The sequence below is a fragment of the Fragaria vesca genome, linkage group LG2 (genome assembly GCF_000184155.1).
Source record: "Fragaria vesca subsp. vesca linkage group LG2, FraVesHawaii_1.0, whole genome shotgun sequence".
NCBI classification, from domain to species: Eukaryota; Viridiplantae; Streptophyta; class Magnoliopsida; order Rosales; family Rosaceae; genus Fragaria; species Fragaria vesca.
This window is the reverse complement of record NC_020492.1, coordinates 22,180,304-22,200,821: the sequence shown is the minus strand read 5'-3', so window position 1 is coordinate 22,200,821 and position 20,518 is coordinate 22,180,304. Positions and strand designations below refer to the sequence as shown.

The 20,518-nt window shown below is 38.0% G+C and overlaps 6 protein-coding genes across 7 annotated transcripts in view; 4 read left to right on the top strand and 2 right to left on the bottom strand.

Annotated features, from left to right (window-relative positions):
• Positions 1-20,518, top strand: part of LOC101312889 (group 2 truncated hemoglobin YjbI-like) — a 771,661-nt gene that overhangs the window by 684,332 nt on the left and 66,811 nt on the right. The window lies entirely within an intron of this gene.
• LOC101306694 lies at positions 1,140-2,824 on the bottom strand. The gene is made up of 4 exons (XM_004291229.1): positions 2,670-2,824; positions 2,387-2,524; positions 2,058-2,307; positions 1,140-1,802 (listed from the first exon to the last, which is right to left on the bottom strand). Exons 1-4 carry the CDS (start codon positions 2,739-2,741, stop codon positions 1,426-1,428), a joined length of 837 nt encoding a protein of 278 aa, XP_004291277.1. The 5' UTR covers positions 2,742-2,824; the 3' UTR covers positions 1,140-1,425.
• LOC101315200 lies at positions 3,681-4,457 on the top strand. Its single transcript, XM_004291259.1, has 3 exons — positions 3,681-3,832; positions 3,938-4,075; positions 4,169-4,457. Exons 1-3 carry the CDS (start codon positions 3,698-3,700, stop codon positions 4,253-4,255), a joined length of 360 nt encoding a protein of 119 aa, XP_004291307.1. The 5' UTR covers positions 3,681-3,697; the 3' UTR covers positions 4,256-4,457.
• Positions 6,695-7,408, bottom strand: LOC101314623. Its single transcript, XM_004291257.1, has one exon. It carries the CDS (start codon positions 7,406-7,408, stop codon positions 6,926-6,928), a length of 483 nt encoding a protein of 160 aa, XP_004291305.1. The 3' UTR covers positions 6,695-6,925.
• LOC101313473 lies at positions 14,189-16,321 on the top strand. Its single transcript, XM_004291253.1, has 2 exons — positions 14,189-14,570; positions 15,529-16,321. The coding sequence occupies exons 1-2, from the start codon at positions 14,403-14,405 to the stop codon at positions 16,069-16,071; spliced, it is 711 nt and encodes a 236-aa protein (XP_004291301.1). The 5' UTR covers positions 14,189-14,402; the 3' UTR covers positions 16,072-16,321.
• Positions 16,819-18,623, top strand: LOC101310373 (exostosin-like 3-like). 2 transcript variants are annotated; one of them, XM_004291242.1, is made up of 2 exons: positions 16,819-16,922; positions 17,186-18,623. In XM_004291242.1, the coding sequence occupies exon 2, from the start codon at positions 17,341-17,343 to the stop codon at positions 18,367-18,369; it is 1,029 nt and encodes a 342-aa protein (XP_004291290.1). In that variant the 5' UTR covers positions 16,819-16,922; positions 17,186-17,340; the 3' UTR covers positions 18,370-18,623. The 2 variants fall into 2 exon arrangements, with proteins under 2 accessions (XP_004291290.1, XP_004291291.1); XM_004291243.1 differs by having other exon boundaries at positions 16,883-16,922; positions 17,152-18,623.

Genomic DNA, 20,518 nt, shown 5'->3' with positions numbered 1-20,518 from the left:
GTAATGGCACCAGGGTTGCGTGATGAAACCGCTTATACACACCCAAAACTAGCACTTCATGTTCAAATATTACTATCGTTATAGATATATTATGATGTGAAGTCGCTATAAATCAAGTCTTTATTTCTCATCAACGCACACTAAACAAGTAGGAGAATCACTGTTAAAAGTAGCAATTTGTATCTCATTAACTGATTGAGCTAGGGATTGGAGGAATGAACAGGCAAACTACTAATCCAAAATCTTAACGTTGTTTCTCGGAAAAAAGAAAAAAGAAAAAAAAAGGGAGGAATCACAACCGGCCAGCCCAACCTTATTAGATTTGGGCTCGCAAGCGACTAAGTAAATCTATTGGATTGGGCCTTGAAAGACCAAGGCAGTCTCGTGTCTTTATATATAGCTGCTCGTGGACCTCCTTCATCACTCAATCTAGGGTTTTCATTTAGGTCTCACCGCCGAATGTCTCTCTTCTTCTGCAAAACTGTGCAAGAGAAAACTCTCCTGTCTTCGTGATCTGCGAAAGGCTCCTCACAGTCATTGCCCATCTGATTGTGAGACTCAGGCACCTGTCGTAGATCATGAAGATGGGGTATCTTTCTCAAAGCCAAATCTGGTAGTAATTCATATTCGTTTTCCATGGAGATTTATGGGGCTGGAGTTTGACTCTTTGGCTATTATAACCGTACCATAGAGATGAATGCAGCTTCCCTATATCAATCTCAACCTTTCCACACTTAAATTCTCCGGCTTTTTATGCTGGGGGGTTTCCTGTCGAGGCTGATACATTTTGCTTCCAATTATTTTGTTTTCTATTTGGTTAGATTTTGGGTTTTGATTTCTTCAACTAGTGAAAGATTTCTGCTTTTCAAATCGAATTTGAATTCGAGTGGTAATTCAGGCAACCCTTTTGCGATGGCAATGGCAAGAGAGGTGTTTAGCTGCTCGTAAATTAAGTCTTTTGCTCTTCAGACTTGCTGAGATGACTCTTTGAAGCTGGTCTAGTAAGCATTAGTACATTCTCTCTTGTTTATGAGTTTTGTATTTTCTTGGACAAAGTTGATTTAGTAAAAATGCTTCGTTTTGATGATCTATTAGAGACTATGAACTGTTTTGATTATCTATTTGACTATCTAAACATTGCATTCTAGAGCCATACATGGCGATATCAATAATATTTCAGATGGCATTCATGACCAATTATACAGTACAAAGTGGAGTTCTAAAACAGAACAAGTGAAACAGCCTTCATTATGTAACAAAATTCTCCTCTAAATGATGAATTGCTTTCACCACCAACATAACTAAGAACTGGGGAACACTAGGAAAATAATTCATTATGAACCGGTGAACTGGCACAATCTTCCGATTATAAGACTGTATTCTCCTCCAAACATAAATAAGAACTGGAGAACATTTTGCAATTGACTACCATGTGACGGGAGTGTAAGTGTTACCCCAGGTGATGGGAGTGTTTGTGTTATTGAGCAGCTGTGGCTGCGTACAATGGTGTTGTTGCTGTTGCTGCCAGCGTTGTAATTCAAAAGATCCATCCATCGGAGCACCCAACTGAGAAGGTTTAGAACCATCTAAACTGATATCATCCGTGTCCATCATTTCAACTTCTTCAGCTTGCATTGGCTCTGACTGACTGGCTGCCTGTGTCTCCCTTCTTGGTGATGGAGGCCAAGTAGATTCAACCCATGGAACAATAGCCAAACAGCCATTTGATTCTTCTCTGTTACTTTGTTCAGCCTCTACTTGTTTTGCTGCCCACTTTGAACTTCCCTGTGTAAATATACAGTCTGCCAGAGATAGATTGATCAGCATTTTACACTGAAATTGTCACTATCTACTAAAACAACACATAATGCACATATAACAGCATAACACAATAGAGCTCTTGGCATTATAAGTTCATTAGGCAATCTTCTTGGTTCTTTCTGTGGTAGTATAGTAGTCATATCCATTCCTAAACTTTGACATGCAGAGAAGCAGCCTCAAAATTACTCTGCTAAATTTACACACAAAATCCTTTAAACAGCAACATGTAGTCATACCTCTTAAACCCGGAATTAAGTCCGAATTCACAATGATAGAGAAATCCCTAGAAGCAGGGGTTTTGTAAAACGTATTGGTATTGGCAGGGTTGTAGAGCACCAGAGCCTTGTCATTTTCGTCAGACAATGGTAAGGGCTCCATTGGCATTTCACTGGGGCAAGCCAAAGCCTGTTCCTGTGCTAGCCTTTGCTCCAAGGCCTCAATTCCACCACTCTTATCTTCCGCCATAGTCGGAAAAAAATCAGCATCCTACATTTCCACAACAGTAAATCAAAACTTGCAAATCAAAAACTGTAACAAGAGCTCAATTTCAGAAAGAGGAAATTACCAGTCGCCTGGACTTGGAGAAATTAGACGACATGTCGTCGAACGCTTCTTCAAGCTCTTTTCGCTTCAGAGGCCTTTGACCAAACACCTGGAATGCACTACTCGGAACTCCGTTCATAGCTCCGATCAAGTTACCGTCCTAAAATCCACAACACAGAAATTAGAAAATCGCCGATCGAACCAACAGCTCTGCTAATACGGAAACACGCGATTCAAATTGATATCCATAAAACCCTATATTTCTGATAATTGAATCTATAAGAAAGCGAAAACTGCGAGCGTACCAGTCGCCGGGATTTCGATGACGACGGAGACGACATGTCGTCGGACACTTGCTCGAGGTCTTTCCGCTTCATCTTCTTCTTCCGCTCCAAAACTCCAAAATCAAGACAGGGAAGCTTTGGCTCCTCTCCACAATTTGGGGATTTTAATTTGGATTGGTTTTTGGGATTGAATTTCCTACTGGTTTATAAGGGGCAAGTTCTCGGTGGTTCTCTGGAAGTTTCTGCATCTTTCCCGTTCCCGCCCATAATATCCGGACAAGGCCCAGCGCTTCGTAGCCCAAATAGCCCAATTCTAGATATTCTTCTTTAAATGGCCCAATTTCCAAGGCCCAATTTAATTGCTGGGATGTGGCAATCTAGGTTGGTGAGGGGGGGAATTTAGGGTAAGAGAATGGAGATTGATTTGTGGTTCTTGCTAAAGGAGAGGTGAGTTTTCAAACTTGAAGTTTGAAGGATACAGATTGTGGGTTTACATTCCTCGTTTCAAAGCTGGAGTTCATGGAATCAAAGGATAAAGATAGCGAGTTGTTTGAGTTGTTTCAGTGTTGAATTTGAGTTACGAGCTTCAAACCTAACACTAGTAGCGATATCTTAGACCTCAAGCTGAAACTGGTAAGGATCACCATGTGATAGAACAAAATAGGTTTCTCAATAATAGTGTGGTGGATGTTATATTGTTTATCTTATCAGACAGTCTGACATGTTATGTTGTTAGATTGTCGATATATGTACGTAATTTCTTAAATTAAGCATAAAAACATAAAACACACAAAGCTAATCATCGTACATTACTCATCACATCCATCTTACAAACCAAATTGCCTAGGAAACAAAATGCAAAGAAGTCCGCAAGTGAAAGAACTCGAAGAGAAACAAAGTTTTCGAGGAAATGGCAAGTCCGGTAATATCTAAGTAAAGTTGGATGGCAATTGCGTAATTTGATAACACATATGGAGGGAACTGTTATCGGATAACGAAGGTGACACTCTGCTCGTTCTGACTTCTGAGAGGAACTAATTCCGACTCCAATGGCAACAATGGCGACGATGATCTCTATATCCCCCTGGAAACTCGGTTCCTTACCGACTATGTCATTGGCACCCTCAACGACGAGTCGTTTCCCGAAACCCGCAAAATGCTCACCTATCAAGCAAGAACCAGAGGTACTATTCAATCTTCAATTTTTACTCGTCTGAGCTAAACCACTCATCAATGGGCTTTAACAACGACATGTCGTTTAAGAATCAGACTGACACTAGTCCAGTTAGGTTGATTCTTCTGCAGCAATTTTGTGCGAGCCTTGCAATGGCAGAGGGTGGTTAGTCTGTGATTTCTGTAAAGGACAGAAAACCAATGTGAAATCTGAGTCTAATAGGACCTATAGGAGATGCCCATCTTGCAGAGCAGTAAGTTTGATCTTCAAGTTTCAATTTTTACCGACACCCAGAACAGATTGAGGTGAAAGATTTGATTTTGATGGTTGAAATTTTTGGTTGCAGATTGGGTATGTGTTGTGTTCAAAGTGCAAAGTCTTCAAATGTGTCACATTCCCAAATTACAATGATGGTGAAGAGTTGTCCTTTTGAGATCTTTGTGTTCCCTTTTTCAGGTTCTCTTTTTACCATACATCGTAATTCTTTGATGAAATGGGAAAAACCATTTATCCACCCATGTTATTTAAGTGTTCCTCTCATTTTCCCTATGAAAAGTTGAATGCTTGAATGCTTGTATCTGTTGATTGCAGAATGTATATATAAAAGACTCCATCTTGGTGCCAAAATTATATGAATATTATATCTATATTTGTGCACAAGGAGTTCTGATGATGAATGTGTAAGTTGATCTTATAAAGTATCTAAAGGTTGAAATGCTGAAGCATAATGAAGCCAAATCTACCTAAATTTGAGTTTCATTTGGTAGCAGCGAGTTTTTTAGATTGAATCAGTGGGTTTCATTATGTATGATCATTACATCCTCAACTAGGTTAATTTAGTAATTGAACCTGGCAATCTAAGTCTAAGACACACATTACTAATACTAAGTTGATTATGAGATCTTTTTATCTGTTTCAAATTATGGATCCACTGGAATTTTGCATCTTTTTTGTTTTGTTTTTTGCTCGAGTTAAGTTGTTAGTGTGTCATAAAGGACACTGAGATTAACTAAACAGTATATTATGTTCTTAAGAGCATATAGTTTCTCCTGTAGTTTATTGGGTTTAAGTAAACCCAGTGACTGAGATTTTATATTAAATGACAGCTAAACCTCCTGTTTAATGGCACATGTAGATCCAAAGTACTAACTGTACTTTCAAGTATAACATTACAAGTTGCTATCAAAACTATAATCTTTGAGTATCTCAAAGATTTGGTGTTTGATCTGGTTGATTAACACATGGATCCAAACTCACTATCCAGATTTGATATTGCATTGTCTGTATGTATTATATTTCACAACAAGGTGGATCTTTAACGATTCTGATTTACCTCATGTACTTGTAACAGATCCTAACATTTTGATTTGTTTGGTTTGATGGATACAATTGGATTACAGCTTTAGCACCAGGTTTTTCCCAAAACTGATTGCCAAGAATTATGAAACTGAAACTGTATTGCATGTGATTATTATTAAGCTTGTGCTACTTGCAAATTGGATAGAGTCATTTTCATTGCAGATGCATGTGTCATGTGATCCTTCATTTTACTGGATCTTACTGCTTATTATTTTAACATCAAATTGCATTAGTTTCCCAAATTCAAATGGTTCGTTAGTCACCATTGACACATGGCTCCCTGGAGTTTGACACAGAAGGACGCATGTGAATGAACAAGAGAGGTTGTGAAAATCTGCCAATGTGATTTAGATTGTCGGGTTTTTACTTGATTCAACCGCTGATAGGTGCAATATGATATTGTTATATGAATCGTTATATCTTTGAAGTACACATTTGTTTAGGAATTTCTGCATCAAAATCATAGGATAGCGCACCCTGCGGGTTTGTAAGCAATGACAGATTCAAAATAGTGGTTTGGTGACGACAAAATTGCATGGAATGAAACTATTGAAAATTTATATGACTGTTAGAATAGGACAATGCATTAGGTACTAAATTGTACCGATTACTGATTTACCAAATCTAGCTCTTTTATAATATATATTCCATATGAGCATTTTCCAAAGCACATGAACTTGTCCTGACACATATGGTTAAACATTTTGTAGTCACCAGAGAAATGTTGACCAAGACCAGTTACTTTTCCATGAAGTAATCTCTGTATTCAAATTTACATTTCTGAATTAGTTTAAAAGTTTAATACAGATGTTTAATTTATTTCTTGTACATAAATTTGTCATCTGATTTGGTGGAGAAACTTTTGGAGCTTATTGGGTTTTAGATTCATGTACCTTTCAACAAGTTTTCATTTTCATGTAGAAAAAATGTTGGTTCTTAGTTTTCTTATGGTGGGGATTTAGTTCATCCTTTGTTTCTGATTGCAAGTGGCTCTGCAGACATGTGAACAGTAACATGTTGGGACGATAAATTTGAGTCCATTAATTGCTTTCATGAGTTCATCTCATCCTATCCCCATTTGCATCATCAATGAAAACTGGTTTACTGCCTTGTCACTTTTGTTGACTACTGAGTAATTTAGATTGGATTCCAGAAAACATGCTTACCTAATAGTGGGAAGTGGTGCAATTTTCTTAGGGTGAGATATAATTCATCCCTGATTTCTTTTATTGTAAGTTGCTCTGCAGACATGTGAAAGACTCATATTGGGATGATAAAACAGATACATTAATTGCTTTTATCCTACCCTATCGACATCTGCTTCATCAATGAAACTGATTAACCGATTACATGCTGGTATCAAAACTGGTGATCTATCACTTTGACTCTTCGGATTGGATGCCGGAAAAAATGCAGTGCAGTTATGTTGCTAAACTGTCAATGTTGTTTGAGTTTATAATCCACATTTAGTGTCTCACGACATAACATGCTCGATATTTGGAGAACGTTACTGATATGAGTATGGAGTTTTATTTGCATTAGTTTTGGGAAGAAATGCTTGTTTGTTGATTGGGTATAAGATGTGCAATTAGATATATAAACAGAATGAGATATTGGATTTGATGCCTGAGAAAATGCATCAGATTTGATATACACATTACATACCCAACATAAAAATGCTTCTCCTTCTCATCTGATGAAGAAGCGATCTAAATGAGTTACCCGAAAAGAAAACTTCAAACTATTATCTGCACATTGGGCTTTCTGGGTGGTAAAAGTTGAGCTGGCTTTCTGAATAGCATCCTTGCATGAAGAATGTATCCCTATCTTCCTCCACCATCTTCAAAAGCTCTTCAAATACAGAAACCTCACACGGAATCCTCAGAACGCCAGTCTGCTGAAACCCGAACTCCTCCTCAGCTTCTCTCAGCAGAAACTGAAAAGCAGGACGGCCAAGATAATCTGTTGGAATGACGAATCTCTTGAGCTCGTCTCCAACACAAACAGCAAGGTACCCTTTGGGGACATGAGCATTGTTAGAAGCATCACAGGTACTGCCGGTTTTGTCTGATAGAGAAAGTGTTCTTTTCAGAAACTTGATGCTCTTGTTGCTGCTACTGGTGGTAATGGAGTTCGCTTTCGGCGAGTTAGCGATCTTTCTCCACTTCTTGAGAATCTGCTGAAGCCTCACAATCTCCCTGATCTTGTTAGACTTCTTTGAATCCATGGTGGTGCTGTTCATTCTTGAAGCAGATTGTGAACGTAAGCTAGCTTCTGTATGTAACCTTGTGCCTTGTAAACTGCTTCTGTTTATGTTTGCAGTTTACCCTTCTGAGATGGATGCTTTCAATTTATAGTAGTTGGCCTCTGGAATTTTGAATAGTTTTATGTACATTTTCGTATAATATATAGTTTCATATTCATGGTCACCTTTTTGTATGTATTTATAAATTACGACTAACCCATCATAAGGGGAGGGTTTGTTATTTTCATCATCAACTATAGTCTCGGGACTGATACAGACCTGTGCACCACCAGTTTACTATCTCCCATCTCTCTCTCTGTCCACGATTTTCAAAGCTTTACTGCTTAAAACCAAACCAGCACTGATTATGATTTGTGAATCAGACTGGTACTAACACTCACGGGACCTCGTACAATTCAACTGTAGCATTTAACCACTTCTTGAATTTAGGGTATTTTATAAGCATCAACTCTCAGAAAACCTCACGGGAATTTTCGTCCAGAGGGCCAATGGCAATGCTAGTGTTCTTTCACGGAATTAAGCCTTTTCTTGTTTCTTCCTTTCTTTTGTTCATGACAGACACCCCGACGGACCTTACGACTCCGTTAAAATGCAGACATCATAATTCATATGCATGGTGTTTTTGTACTGTGCAAACACAGCGTCAAGTTTTGAAGTCGGCAATGTCCGGTAGCTCTTAAACCAATCCCCAACTTGGGATATACTAAAAACCTACTCAAAACAAAATAATGATTCTCAATCTTCGCCTAATCTTTATATTATCTGAATAATAAAAGTTCTTCTACGCACCGATTTTGTAAGTCGGTTACATAACCACTCTCATACCAGTGAACAACTAAAAGTTGTAAGTAAGGTAATGAATCTAAATGTTCACCTAAATAACTTGTATTTGAAAGTAGGGTTATTTGATCTGCTCTTACATAAGCACCTACGTACATGATTGATTTGATTAACGGCGGATTTAACTTAATTATTGCACGTTGAAGCAAGGGTGCATCACCTAAGTACAGATGCATACATATATAGTAGCTAGAAGCCTAGAAACATGTACATACATCCAAAAGTACATGAAATTAGACTCCCCGAGCTTCATGATTATGATTAGCAACTATATTTAAAATTGCAACTATAACGTGATCCGCATTAACGATTTGATTTCTGATTAACTACCGAACATGGCTATCTCACCCCTTCGTAATATTGAAGAGTTTAAGCCATTGAAGTCTATAAAATGTTCCTTTCCAAACTTAAACAAATTGCTAACGGGTTGAGTTTCGTCTCAGTTGTTAATTTGCTTCATCTGCTACTGATTTCATCATTTTCTTATCGAATTTTAACCTACCGATCTTTAGGTTATTGTGTAACTTTCAATGTACGATGAAGTACACTTGTGCATTCGAAAGTTTGGCAGACCAATTTACGTAGTTCCATCAAAATGGTAGAGATAGAAAGACTTGAGTCCAAATAAAAGGCATATATGTAGTTCAAAATGCTAGCTAGGACATTGGATCAAGGCAAATATAGTGCATGACCCATTAATAAACAAATAAGTTAAGAACACACTCGATCAACAAATTCTTACAATTTTATTCAACAAATAAGATTCGTTGGTTGTTTTTGTTTGGAGGTAAACTCTAAAAAAAGCCTCAAAAAATCAAATACATCCAGCCTTGATAGCATCCACCACCAATGATTAAACGCACAAATGATAAATGATTAAACCAACCTTAATTTGATAATCTTCCTCTTCTGGTTGGTTACCATGTACGCACATATTCGATCTGATATATAAAAGTCTCTGACCCTAAACCCTTGATTTGCATTGTATTCTATTAAGAACTGAGGTAGCTAGCTGCCTAATCAATGTGGCTGTTTTGTATAATAAACTTGCTAATTAGCTGTCTTTATTTTTTTGGTATGTACCTGCAAATGTGTGTTCGCACAAAGGGTTTCGATTATATTCGTCTTCCTTTCATAACTTTATGCCACGTAATATACTGACTTTATATATATAATTCCTACTCCAATTGTCCAAGAATGTTTAAACCCTTTAGAATAATGATTATGATCCCTCTTCCCCTTAACTTTCAGATGATGATTCTGAGGTTAGCTAGATTAGTAAGTTGTTAGCCTGACGTATATAAGCTTCATTAGTTTATGATCTCTAACAATATAATTTTATCTTTTGCAGCTGTCTAGTTTAATCAAATCTTTGGTTTGTTGGTTTGCAAATTAAGCTCACGTAGGCACGTATATGCAATTTTTTTTTATAGGATGAAGTTGATGCATGTCATGATGTGACAATAGCACAAACACATTGTAGCTTCATGATATATATATATATATATATAAATATATATATATATATATGGCCCTTCTAATAAGGGATTCATATTTTAAGCTATTTATAAGGATAGGGCATTACACCAACTTCCCGATTATAATTTTACATCTCCACCGTTCATATCTTAGGTCTATATGAGTAGATCACCTCTACAAAATTTCATATGATTTGGTGATTGTTAAAACTTTCAAAAGTTTGATTTAGTTTTAATGACCTTCAACGGTTTTAGTTTGACATAAGCTGGACCGTTCAAAATCATTAAAACTAAATCAAACTTTTGAAAGTCTTAACGATCACCAAATCATATGAAATTTTGTATAGGTGATCTACTCATATAGACCTAAGATATGAACGGTGGAAATGTAAAAATTCAATTGGAAAGTGGTGTAATGCCCTATCCCTAGAAAGTAGCCAAAAATAAGAATCCCTCAATAGAAGGGGGCTGTACAACGAATTTACGCGCTTCAGTGCTTCTAGGTCGTTATGATATATGAATGGATAAGAAACCGATCGATCACTGTTATGATTGACTTGGGGTGAGCAATCGTCTTCAACTTCAATGCCTGCAGCTACAGCTTCAGAGCTTCTCTCTGCTTCAGAGAGCACACAGAACCTAGAAGCACTGGGTTTCTTGCTTATTTATTTATGCATGCGCAGTTCCAGGCACATGCAAGGCTCATAGTTGCTCGATCCCTCAGATAGGGTCCGTGCTTCATGCTTCGATTCACATGAATGAATCTGTTGCTCTGCTAGCTCTAGATAATTATATATTCGCATTCTGCTGCTTAATTTCATACCACTGATTGAACCTGTACCTGGTTGCGAGTACTGTACGTAATTATCAAGAAGAAACCCAACAAGTTAAGCCTTTGGAAAGGTTCATGACGAAAAGTTAGTGTATATTAATACCCTAGCCAAGAGGTTCCTCCATACTTTCGGTTGGTTCTGCCTTGTGGGAACTTGGTTCTTCGAATAGTTCAACGACATTTCGGCCATGACTATGGATCTCTGTCCTGGTCGACTCTGATACAGAACTGCCTAATTAACTTGCCTCGGAAATTAAACCTTATCAAAATGGAAACAGAATCCTTAGCCTTTAAGGATCTTTATGAGGAGGCCCATAAGTTCAGGTTGGGCTCAAAAATGAGGAGGCCCATAAGTTCAGGCTGGGCTCAAAAATTAGATCAACTAAAAACTTGGAAGGTTTGAACAACATCGATTAATTTAGTGTTGTCGCGGTTTGAATTAGCTCAGAAGGGTTTGAGACTCAAACCGTAAGTCCCCAACCAACCTGTTTTTTTTTTCTTTCGGTTTTGCAATATTTCAAACCATAACATTGTAGGTTACTATTCCTCTCGTATTCATTTGCAATGGGAGCATGCATGGTAAGGTCTTTCACTTGCTCGCAAGCCTAGAAAGTGTAAAACTAAAGACTTTCACTCTATGAAAATCCAATTGTTAATGCGTCACCAAATTAAGTTCGTTTTAGTTGTTATGATAGAGCCAAATACTAAAGAAAATTGTTATCTTTAGTAAAACATGAACTCTCTATACACTGAATATGACATCTTTTGAATGAGATGCCTTATTGGCTTGCTTTTGGATAAAATCTCCAGAAATTAACTGTGCATTAGAATCTTTCAGTAGAATATTCTTCTAAATGACTACTCCTCACATATCAGTGGGATTTTTTTGGAGATAAAAAGATGGTGGCGGTTCTTCCAAGTTAGGTATATTGGAGCACTAGACGCGAATGGTCACATACATGTTGCACCAGAAATATATAAACATAAGAAAAGAGGAAGGCCATCTGACCCCTCTTTTCAAAGCAAGGTCGAGTAAGAAGACTGCAGCTAGCTACAACTATGAACTATGAAGCTGCTTGGATTTGCTTCTACCATGTCTGGTCTCCTCGGAGCACTAGTTACACACAGTGGCCTTAGGTGGATCGCAAAGCAATGTTGGTCACCCACATTTTAAGGCACCCCATTATATCCCACTGATTTGACTCCTCTTTTTGGTCATCAGAGACAACATTAGTACCATGTATGGATGAAATTTCTCTTTGTTTATTAGAATTTTAGGGTTTGATTTTGCTTTTAAGTCTATGCATGGAGGACATGCATGTTTTTTTTGTCTTCCAGTTTATTGGTTAATTCTGAGTTTATTTTTATTTGTTATCCTTAGTAAATCAGTGTGTATCCCACTAGGAATATAATGCTTGGACTAGCTCGTTGATCAAACATGGAATTTAAAGGACAGAGACGATCGCGATGTCACATTTTGACAAAGTGAGACCCGTATACACCTTGATTAGCTTGCCCAGATCATCATAAAGATTTGCCTTTTCTCTACTTTGGACTAGTATAGAGTGCTGTCTGCGATTGATTCATGTGTCCCATTCATGCTTTACGTACTACATATCTTTTCCTTGATGATCATGTCTTTCTTTCTGCATAGTGTTGGTTAATTTGATATAACAGAGGTGAAGTCTCAAACATTCGGTTTGTGTTAGATACTGACTAAATAAAAGTGGAATCCACTGCTATACTTATAATGATGAAATGTGAGAGTAAAACATAGCTTGATGGATTGTGATGGTCTTGATTACATGTATTTACACTCAGTATTGTCTAGAGTTGCATACAAAATTAACTATAATTAAGTATAGTTTCCTAATTAACTGGACATAATGATATAGCTAGAGACGGGCATGACCAAAAACGGCACATTACAACTATATTTGTGTTTTGTTAGGCATAGTTGCTTCCTTGCTGGCGCATAGACTATAACTAAGTTCATGTATTCTCCTACTTAATTATGGAAGAAGAATAAACTAATTTTGATAGCACTAATTAAGATATTATAAGTACGCAGAAGATCAAAAGTACTTCATATTTCTTAAGAGAGATCGTCATATGACCTAGCTAGCTGCAACAACCAATCCATGTCATCTAGGATCAGCTACAGTGGCTGCATGTTATTGATTGTGATTAACGACATTGCATTATGCATAAATCTAACTGATTACGAATTTACGATCTTTGATCTTCTGTATGTAATAATTTGGTTGAGAATATATATATGCAGTTTAGAAGTAGCAAATTAAGATCGAGGAAAGAGTGAAACGGCTTTGCGGATGATGATGTTGATTAATTAGTGTTGCTGATTATTTAACCTTCCCGGCCGGGTTCAAATTAGTGGGATCGGATCGACATAATATGCGAGTGTAGTCCTTGGTGAGTCATGAACAAAGCGTGCTCTATCTAGCTGTTCCTTGTCAGACTCTCACTTGCATTGCATTGGCTTATAAATTAAACGTAAACCGGTAAACGTATACCATAGAAATTTTGGTGGAAGAGATCAAAACACCAAAATGTGGAATCCATCAAATACGTTAATGTCGTTACGAAATTCAAAACATCCTTAACTTGAGAAATACCCAGAAAAAAAATGTGTGCAACCCATTTCGGGATGATGTTTCACGACGAGGGTTTCAGATACTTCTGATTTCTGAGGGGTAATTTGCTATACATGAGCCTATACATACTTAAACGATGATTACTTATGCCTGTATATCATGCCAAGAAACGCAAGGATATATAAATGATAATCACCTCAAGAAAATGTTTATAAATTGCAGATTAATAGTGAAGAGAAAGTAATTCGAACTTGGACACACAACAACAAAATAGAGTAAATGTTACACAAAGAGTGGCTTTTAGAGGTGTTGCAATCCACACTTGTGTGACAATTTTTCCCCTAATCTCTACTAATACCCAAACTTATCACACATAAAGAAGAATGCAACACCTCTAATGTGTGGCCGTTGCTCCATATTGTTGTTGTGATATTTTTCCAACAAATTAATTATTAAAAAAAGAAGAAGAGTAATATCATCAGGCCAATGAGTGCTAGTTTCTGACCCAATTTCTCCGGAGACTAATTTCTAGTTGGATCCATTAATTTCTGTTGGCTAATATCTTGACTTCTGACTAATCAAATCACCAAGTGCGAATCCATTCGTGCCAAAGGTTATATAGTGTGGTGCACTTAAACAACACAATAAGGTAGACAAAGCCAAACTCTGGATCGGCGTAACATGGCAAAATTGGCGTATCTGGTTCGAAAAGAAATTCCACATTATTAGATTCATGTCTGGTAATGTGGAAAGATAAATAGTACTCATAATGGAGAGAAGGAGAGAAAAAAAGGTAGCTATATATAAGGTGGACAGAGAGGAGAAAAAGCAAAGCTCATTTCTTATATATGCATGATATATCCCACGTTATTAGACTCAGGTCTGTAATTTAGCAATAAAGTGGGGGGTTTTGCTTTTCTCATATGCTACTTTAGTTGCTGTGCTCATGTTTTATCATCCTCCTCGGTGCTCATGGATTATATATAGGGGAGCTCTGGACTACTGAACCAGGCAGTTAAACGAGTCCACATTCATTTCGTATTTGTATATTCAGAGCTGAGAGCCCAGGCACGCACTATAGTGGAGGGAAACTGAAGGCCACGCTATATATATCTCATATTATAAGAGCAAGAGGAGGAAAAGCACCCAGCTAGGTTGAGAGAGAAAGAAGAAGAAGCAGAGAGAGAATCATGGAATGGAGAAAATGCTATTTGGATGTGATTCTGGTTCCTCTAGGGTTTCTGATAATGGCTGGTTATCATGGATGGTTGTGGCACAATGTTCGTACTAAACCCGAGACTACTATCATCGGCATAAACACCAGAGGAAGACGATTATGGGTTTCTGCAATGATCAAGGTACCTGTCTAAGATTGATAGCTACTTGCAGACACTACTCTTTTACTTGCTATTCAGTTCATTATCTTTCATTTCCACTATATTTCTCAACTATTTTCATTATTGTCATACAGCTTTTGATCCATCAACTATAAGCTGTAATTTGATTGTGTGATTTAGAGGCGCTAGGATACAACGTACGTACGTTATATTTGTCTTTCTCACAAATATGTAGCATCACTAGCATGTAAGCAACTTTTACATAGGCATGTATTAGGGTGACATGCACTCGTTCTCTTCTGATTTCTTCATTAGAATATTGGTCATGGTACTCAGTTAATCAGCATCTTTTAGCCAAAGATCGTGAGGAAGTAATATGTGGATCTTTTAAGCCAGATTATGAAGAAATTGGCATCTAATATATTGTGTATGAGTTTAAAATGATTCGAATCACTTCATCTACTGCCAATTCATTTTGGATGCGAAAAAAAAAAAAAAAAAAAAAAAACTAAGAAATACTTATGATCATATCAAACATGATCTAGAGGTAGATGTGATTATCAATTTGTGCATTGCATATTCACGACTCTCCTCCTCTTAGTGTTTTTTTTTATTGGTATTAGAAGAATATTAAGTATGTGATAGTAACATTTAGGCAGATAGACAAGCACAAGTTATTGGATAAGTTATGAGATAACTCGACCTAATTGCAGGACAGACACCATGCACCCCATTTGTTCTTTCTTCCACTTTACAAATCCACTCAGCTAGCTTCTCTATTGCTTCCCACGTCAGATCCTTCATCAGTAGTACATAGTAGTACTGCTTAAGTAGCTAGTCAAATGAAAGACGTAAATGCAAGTTTTCCTGCTTAATCATTCACTACGGATTCTCCACTAGATAAACACGTATAGATGACTACGGTTCTTGAATCTTGATCTGTACGTATAATCTAACTCTGTTTATACGTCTTTGGCAGGACAATGAAAAGAAGAACATCCTGGCAGTCCAAACCCTTCGAAACACGATCATGGGATCAACCCTAATGGCCACCACGTCGATCCTTCTCTGCTCCGGCCTGGCGGCCGTGATCAGCAGCACGTACAGTGTAAAGAAGCCGCTGAACGATGCCGTCTACGGCGCTCACGGGGAGTTCATGGTGGCCCTCAAATACGTGACCCTACTCACCATTTTCCTCTTCTCCTTCATGTGTCACTCGCTTTCCATCAGGTTCATAAATCAAGTGAACATCCTCATCAACAGTCCTCAAGACCCTACTTCTCCGGTGACCCCCGAGTACGTGTCGGAGCTTCTAGAGAAAGGTTACATTCTGAACACGGTGGGGAACAGGCTGTTCTACGCAGCACTACCTCTTCTGCTTTGGATTTTTGGTCCGGTGCTGGTGTTCTTGTGCTCCATTACCTTGGTGCCGATGCTTTACAATTTGGATTTTGTGCTTAGAAGCCCTGATCAGAAAGGAAAGAACATGGATGCTTCTGGAAATGATTCGGATTTCGTTTGAATATGCCAATGTCCCAACTCATGATCAAGGACGTTAATTTGGTGCATGCATGATCAATTAGTTGAATTAAAACAAGAAAATGAAAGATAAGACGGCAGCTTGAAGGATTTTTGTATAAATGCTTTGTTATCTCCTTTGATTTCCATGAATATTCAAGTATGATCGAATCGATCCATTCCTGCTTTACTAAATTTTGAGCATGCTTGCATTTCATCGAGCAAAGGAAATGACTGTGTACCAACATTACATTAAATAAAAAATATAAAATAAAGGAGAAGTATTTTTCAAACAACCACATAGGTCACACGAGACATAAGTGTACTGATTTATAAAGTACGGATCAGAGACGGAGTGAAATGAGTGATAGATCAAAGGAGAGAATTTCCGACCTCATGAGTCATATGAGAGTGGTGAGACTTAAGTTTATCGATTTATATAAAGTAAATAAGAGAAGAGTCAACAGAGCGAAATGAGTGACGGATGCGAGAATTTCCGACTCTATAATCTATAGGTCACACGAGACACAAATGCGCCGGTTATAAGACATTGAGAAATGAGTTCATCGAGTGATTGAGTTGTGGAGGCGAGAGTGGGAGAGGCCGGAGAGCCGTTACCAACTTACCATAGCTCTCACGGTTTAACTCAAAAAGTTTTTACCATTTCCTTTTTGAAAATCGAGATCCCAAAACGGCGCCGTTGGAGCTGAAATATAAAATCTTTTTATTTAGCGAGAGCATTTTTAAATCTGAGGAAACCGGGTGACCAGATCGACGTTCCTTCTTCTTTGCACGAGAACCCAGGTTGGCAGGTTGCGTCTGAAGCTTCTCACTGCGATCCTGCTCAGTGATCAGGTACCAACTTGGGTGTCCTCTTCTTTTGAATCTGACTGTTTTGCAACTTGTTGTTGTTGTTGTCTCTTGGAAACTTCTTACTCGTGATCATAGACCATTCTTTGTTTGGGAAATATGAATCGAAATGATTGCTAGTTTTCTACATTAAATTGTATCTGGGAGATTTACTGTCTTATAGCTTTCTATATTTTACACAAAATAATTTTGAATGTGTTGATACTTGCTGCAGTGTGGTAATCTTGATTTGGGTCTTCTCACAACAGGTAGATAACTGAGGGGAATTTGGTCTGTTTGTCAGTGCGGTCAGGGTAATGTTGGTGTTTGCAAGTTCTAATATACAAAGGTTAGAGTCACTCTTATGATGATTCTGACCATGGTTGATGCAAACATTGTAATGAGTTAGAATCACTCTATAGAGATGAATTGTGTGCGAACAACCTTTGTGATTCTTGGCTTCTTATTCTTCTTCTACTCTTGGGATGTTCTTGTGCTTTGTTCCCGTATCATTTCCTCTGATCACTGTGACCGTACAGCTCAGCAGGACCCAAGAACTCTCCGCTCTGACCAGCTAACGGTCCTCATCAATGGATACTCTGAGTCACGCATCCCTCTCCTTCAATCCATTGTCACTGCATATGCTGCATCCTCTTTGGTGTCATCAATTCTAGTCCTTTGGGGAAACCCTTCAACCCCATCCCAAACCTTGGCCCAACTTGCCAACAATCTCACACATTCCTCATTTGGCTTCAATAGCATCTCCTTAATCTGTCAATCATCAAACAGTCTCAATAACCGGTTCCTCCCCCGACCCTTAATTAAGACCCGAGCTGTGTTGGTGTGTGATGATGATGTTGAGGTTGATCCCAAATCCTTTGAGTTTGCATTTAGAATGTGGGGAGCAAACCCTGATCGTCTCATTGGGTTCTTTGTCAGATCACATGACATAGACTTATCAAAGAAAGAATGGATTTACACTGTGCATCCAGACAAGTATTCAATCATGCTCACTAAGTTTATGATTTTCAAAAGTCAGTACTTGTTTCAGTACAGCTGTGCAGGAGGGACTGTAATGGCCAACATGAGGAAGATTGTGGATAAGATGCATAATTGCGAGGACATATTAATGAACTTTGTGATTGCAGATGAGGTCAATGCCGGACCTATATTGGTTGGCGCTGAGAGGGTCAGGGATTGGGGGGATGCACGCAATGATCATGACAATAGGGATGGTGAAGGACGGCGAGGATTGAATGGGGAGGTTGCGCAAGTGGGTTTAAGTAGTAGGAAAGAGAAGCATAGGAAGAGAAGAGGGGAGTGTATAGGTCAGTTTCATAGGGTGTTGGGGAGAATGCCTCTGAGGTATAGTTATGGAAAGGTTGTCAACTCTGTTGGTGAACAAGGGCTGTGTCAAAAAGGAGGAAAATTGGTGCTTTGTGATCAATCATAGTTGGTTTTTCTTTTTCAGGGAGAACAGAAATTCGGTTTTTAGATCAAAATAGAGTAGCACTACGGAATGATGTCTGCTTTTCCTTGTTCATGTATATTGGTTCTTTTACAAGTTTAAACTTTAAAGTAACAAGTTCTGTAGTTATGAGCATTATCTACCTTGCCAATGTAATTCTCATGTTCTCTGCTAATCTTTGCCGTCTCATGTTTGATGTTGTCGTCAAAATGGATTTGGTTGGCTGCTGTATAACCTGTACTAAATTGAATCATACCACCTATGAAACAGATAGTCTTGTATCTTTGTACTCCATACTATTAAAGAAATGAAGGCTTATTGTTTTTCTCTTCAGGAGTTTTAAAGTAACAATGTTCTTTACTTATGATCAAAGCGTGCTACCTTGTCAATATACTACATGTTCTGTGCTAATGTCTTTGTTGTCACATGTTTGATGTTGTCAAGTTGAACTGGATGGTTACTGCCCTACATTGAACAAACAGATGTCTCATTTCATTGTGTTTCCATTACCAGCTAATAACATGCCGCTAGTATGTCTTAACCTGAGGAAATGCCAGAGAAATGTCGACTCGGTTGTGGTAGTACCAGGAACATTTGGTCTCCAGATTGTTTTCTGCAAGGAAAGGGTGGAATATGGAGCTGCACAGAAACCTTCCTCAGCCTCCAGTTAAAGCAACAGTTGCAAATCATCATGGAACATAAGGAGCATACAGAAGCTGTGACCCTTCTCACAAGCTTTGCCACAAAGGTGAGGAACTTAGATGATAAGCTACTTCTTGTGGACGGCGACCTGTCAGTTTAAACTACAGCTTCCATTCAGAAACCTTTCCAAAGCCAAAAGCTGCTTTTGAAGATTCAACCTTTCAATGCGGATGATCGAGCCTTTGCTCACTTTCAAACGTTGGCAAGGTGGTGACTGGAAATCTCCAGACCCAGATGTGTGTGTTGGGCTTGGCCCAGAAAAGTATGCTAATCTGCTTGTGGTTTGATCCATATATGGGCCCTTTTGACATATACCGACATTCTTTTTTTTTTTTTTTTTTTGTAGGAAACGACCGACATTCTTATTTTGGAATAGAATCATTATGATTAATGTGATCATTTCGGTTTACTAGCTGAGGTTGGTGCTCTTAGCACAACATCTAAGTAGAAAAACCATTTCACAAATCACAGAATCGTAGCATGAATCTATGAATGCTTGAAAATGAACCAATGGCCCTATCATGCAAGAACCAACAGCACCACCAACTCAATTCTCACTATATATAAGCCAATCTCATGTATATTATATTTAGTACTAATCACATTACCATCGACCCCAATTCCTTTCTTCAGCCTAATCCCTACTTTTCTAAAGGAATGGTATACAATGAAGAACTATATGGTAGAAAAAAGACGGCCTAGCCTGGACAAAATTAGAAGAAAGCAAATCCTTGTGCTCTAAGTATTCCTATAAACAGAAACAGATGAACATGACTAGTCTATTCATTTCAGCATTCCCACCATGATCAAGCTTGTGGTTTTCTTTTTTTCCACTTGGTCATTTTATATCTCTGCAAAGAGAACCAGACTTGGCTACTTTAGCTCGAACGATCATGGTGGTTCTGACGTTTGCCGATAATTCACGGGACCTTATAAAGTTAGGTATCACTTGGTCTTCGATCATATGAGTAAAATAAAAGTGATGCAAAAAGCAAAGGAATCGCTTTAGAACCCTAATGCTCAAATTAAAGAAAGTTAAACCTTTTCTGTGTAGTGATGCATCTTCGATCTAGCTATCAGCTACTTTGTTTTTCCAAACGGGCGGTGCTTGTCCAAATCAAGCTCCCTCATTGCTTTGTGATCTCATTATTAATCTGAATAATCCAATCTAATTACTGCTAAACACATTTGCATCACCAAAAGCTAGCCCTCTTCTTTATACGCTTAATTGCTTCAAATAGATTGAAATCTTTATTGGTTTTTGACTGCATTTCATTGGAGGGTCATCTTAGTTTAAAGGCTACGAGCTTATCCACCTGATTAATCAAGGAATAGGCTTTTTAATTTTTTGATCAAAGTTCTCTGATCCATACTCATCACAAGAGTGGAATTGAACCAGAACTTTAATATAGTTCTATATATTGAGGATCCA

What these genes read in the sequence shown, in the direction of transcription:
- LOC101306694 (XM_004291229.1), bottom strand. Translation starts at nt 2,741, where the DNA reads ATGAAGCGGAAAGACCTCGAGCAAGTGTCCGACGACATGTCGTCTCCG. An exon ending in TCTCCAAGTCCAGGCGACTG is followed by an intron (nt 2,308 to 2,386) that starts GTAATTTCCTCT and finishes GTGGAAATGTAG; the next exon opens with GATGCTGATTTTTTTCCGAC. An exon ending in CTTAATTCCGGGTTTAAGAG is followed by an intron (nt 1,803 to 2,057) that starts GTATGACTACAT and finishes TATCTCTGGCAG; the next exon opens with ACTGTATATTTACACAGGGA.
- LOC101315200 (XM_004291259.1), top strand. Translation starts at nt 3,698, where the DNA reads ATGGCAACAATGGCGACGATGATCTCTATATCCCCCTGGAAACTCGGT. An exon ending in CTATCAAGCAAGAACCAGAG is followed by an intron (nt 3,833 to 3,937) that starts GTACTATTCAAT and finishes TAGTCCAGTTAG; the next exon opens with GTTGATTCTTCTGCAGCAAT. An exon ending in GATGCCCATCTTGCAGAGCA is followed by an intron (nt 4,076 to 4,168) that starts GTAAGTTTGATC and finishes TTTTGGTTGCAG; the next exon opens with ATTGGGTATGTGTTGTGTTC.
- LOC101314623 (XM_004291257.1), bottom strand. Translation starts at nt 7,408, where the DNA reads ATGGATTCAAAGAAGTCTAACAAGATCAGGGAGATTGTGAGGCTTCAG.
- LOC101313473 (XM_004291253.1), top strand. Translation starts at nt 14,403, where the DNA reads ATGGAATGGAGAAAATGCTATTTGGATGTGATTCTGGTTCCTCTAGGG. An exon ending in GGGTTTCTGCAATGATCAAG is followed by an intron (nt 14,571 to 15,528) that starts GTACCTGTCTAA and finishes CGTCTTTGGCAG; the next exon opens with GACAATGAAAAGAAGAACAT.
- LOC101310373 (XM_004291242.1), top strand. Translation starts at nt 17,341, where the DNA reads ATGAATTGTGTGCGAACAACCTTTGTGATTCTTGGCTTCTTATTCTTC.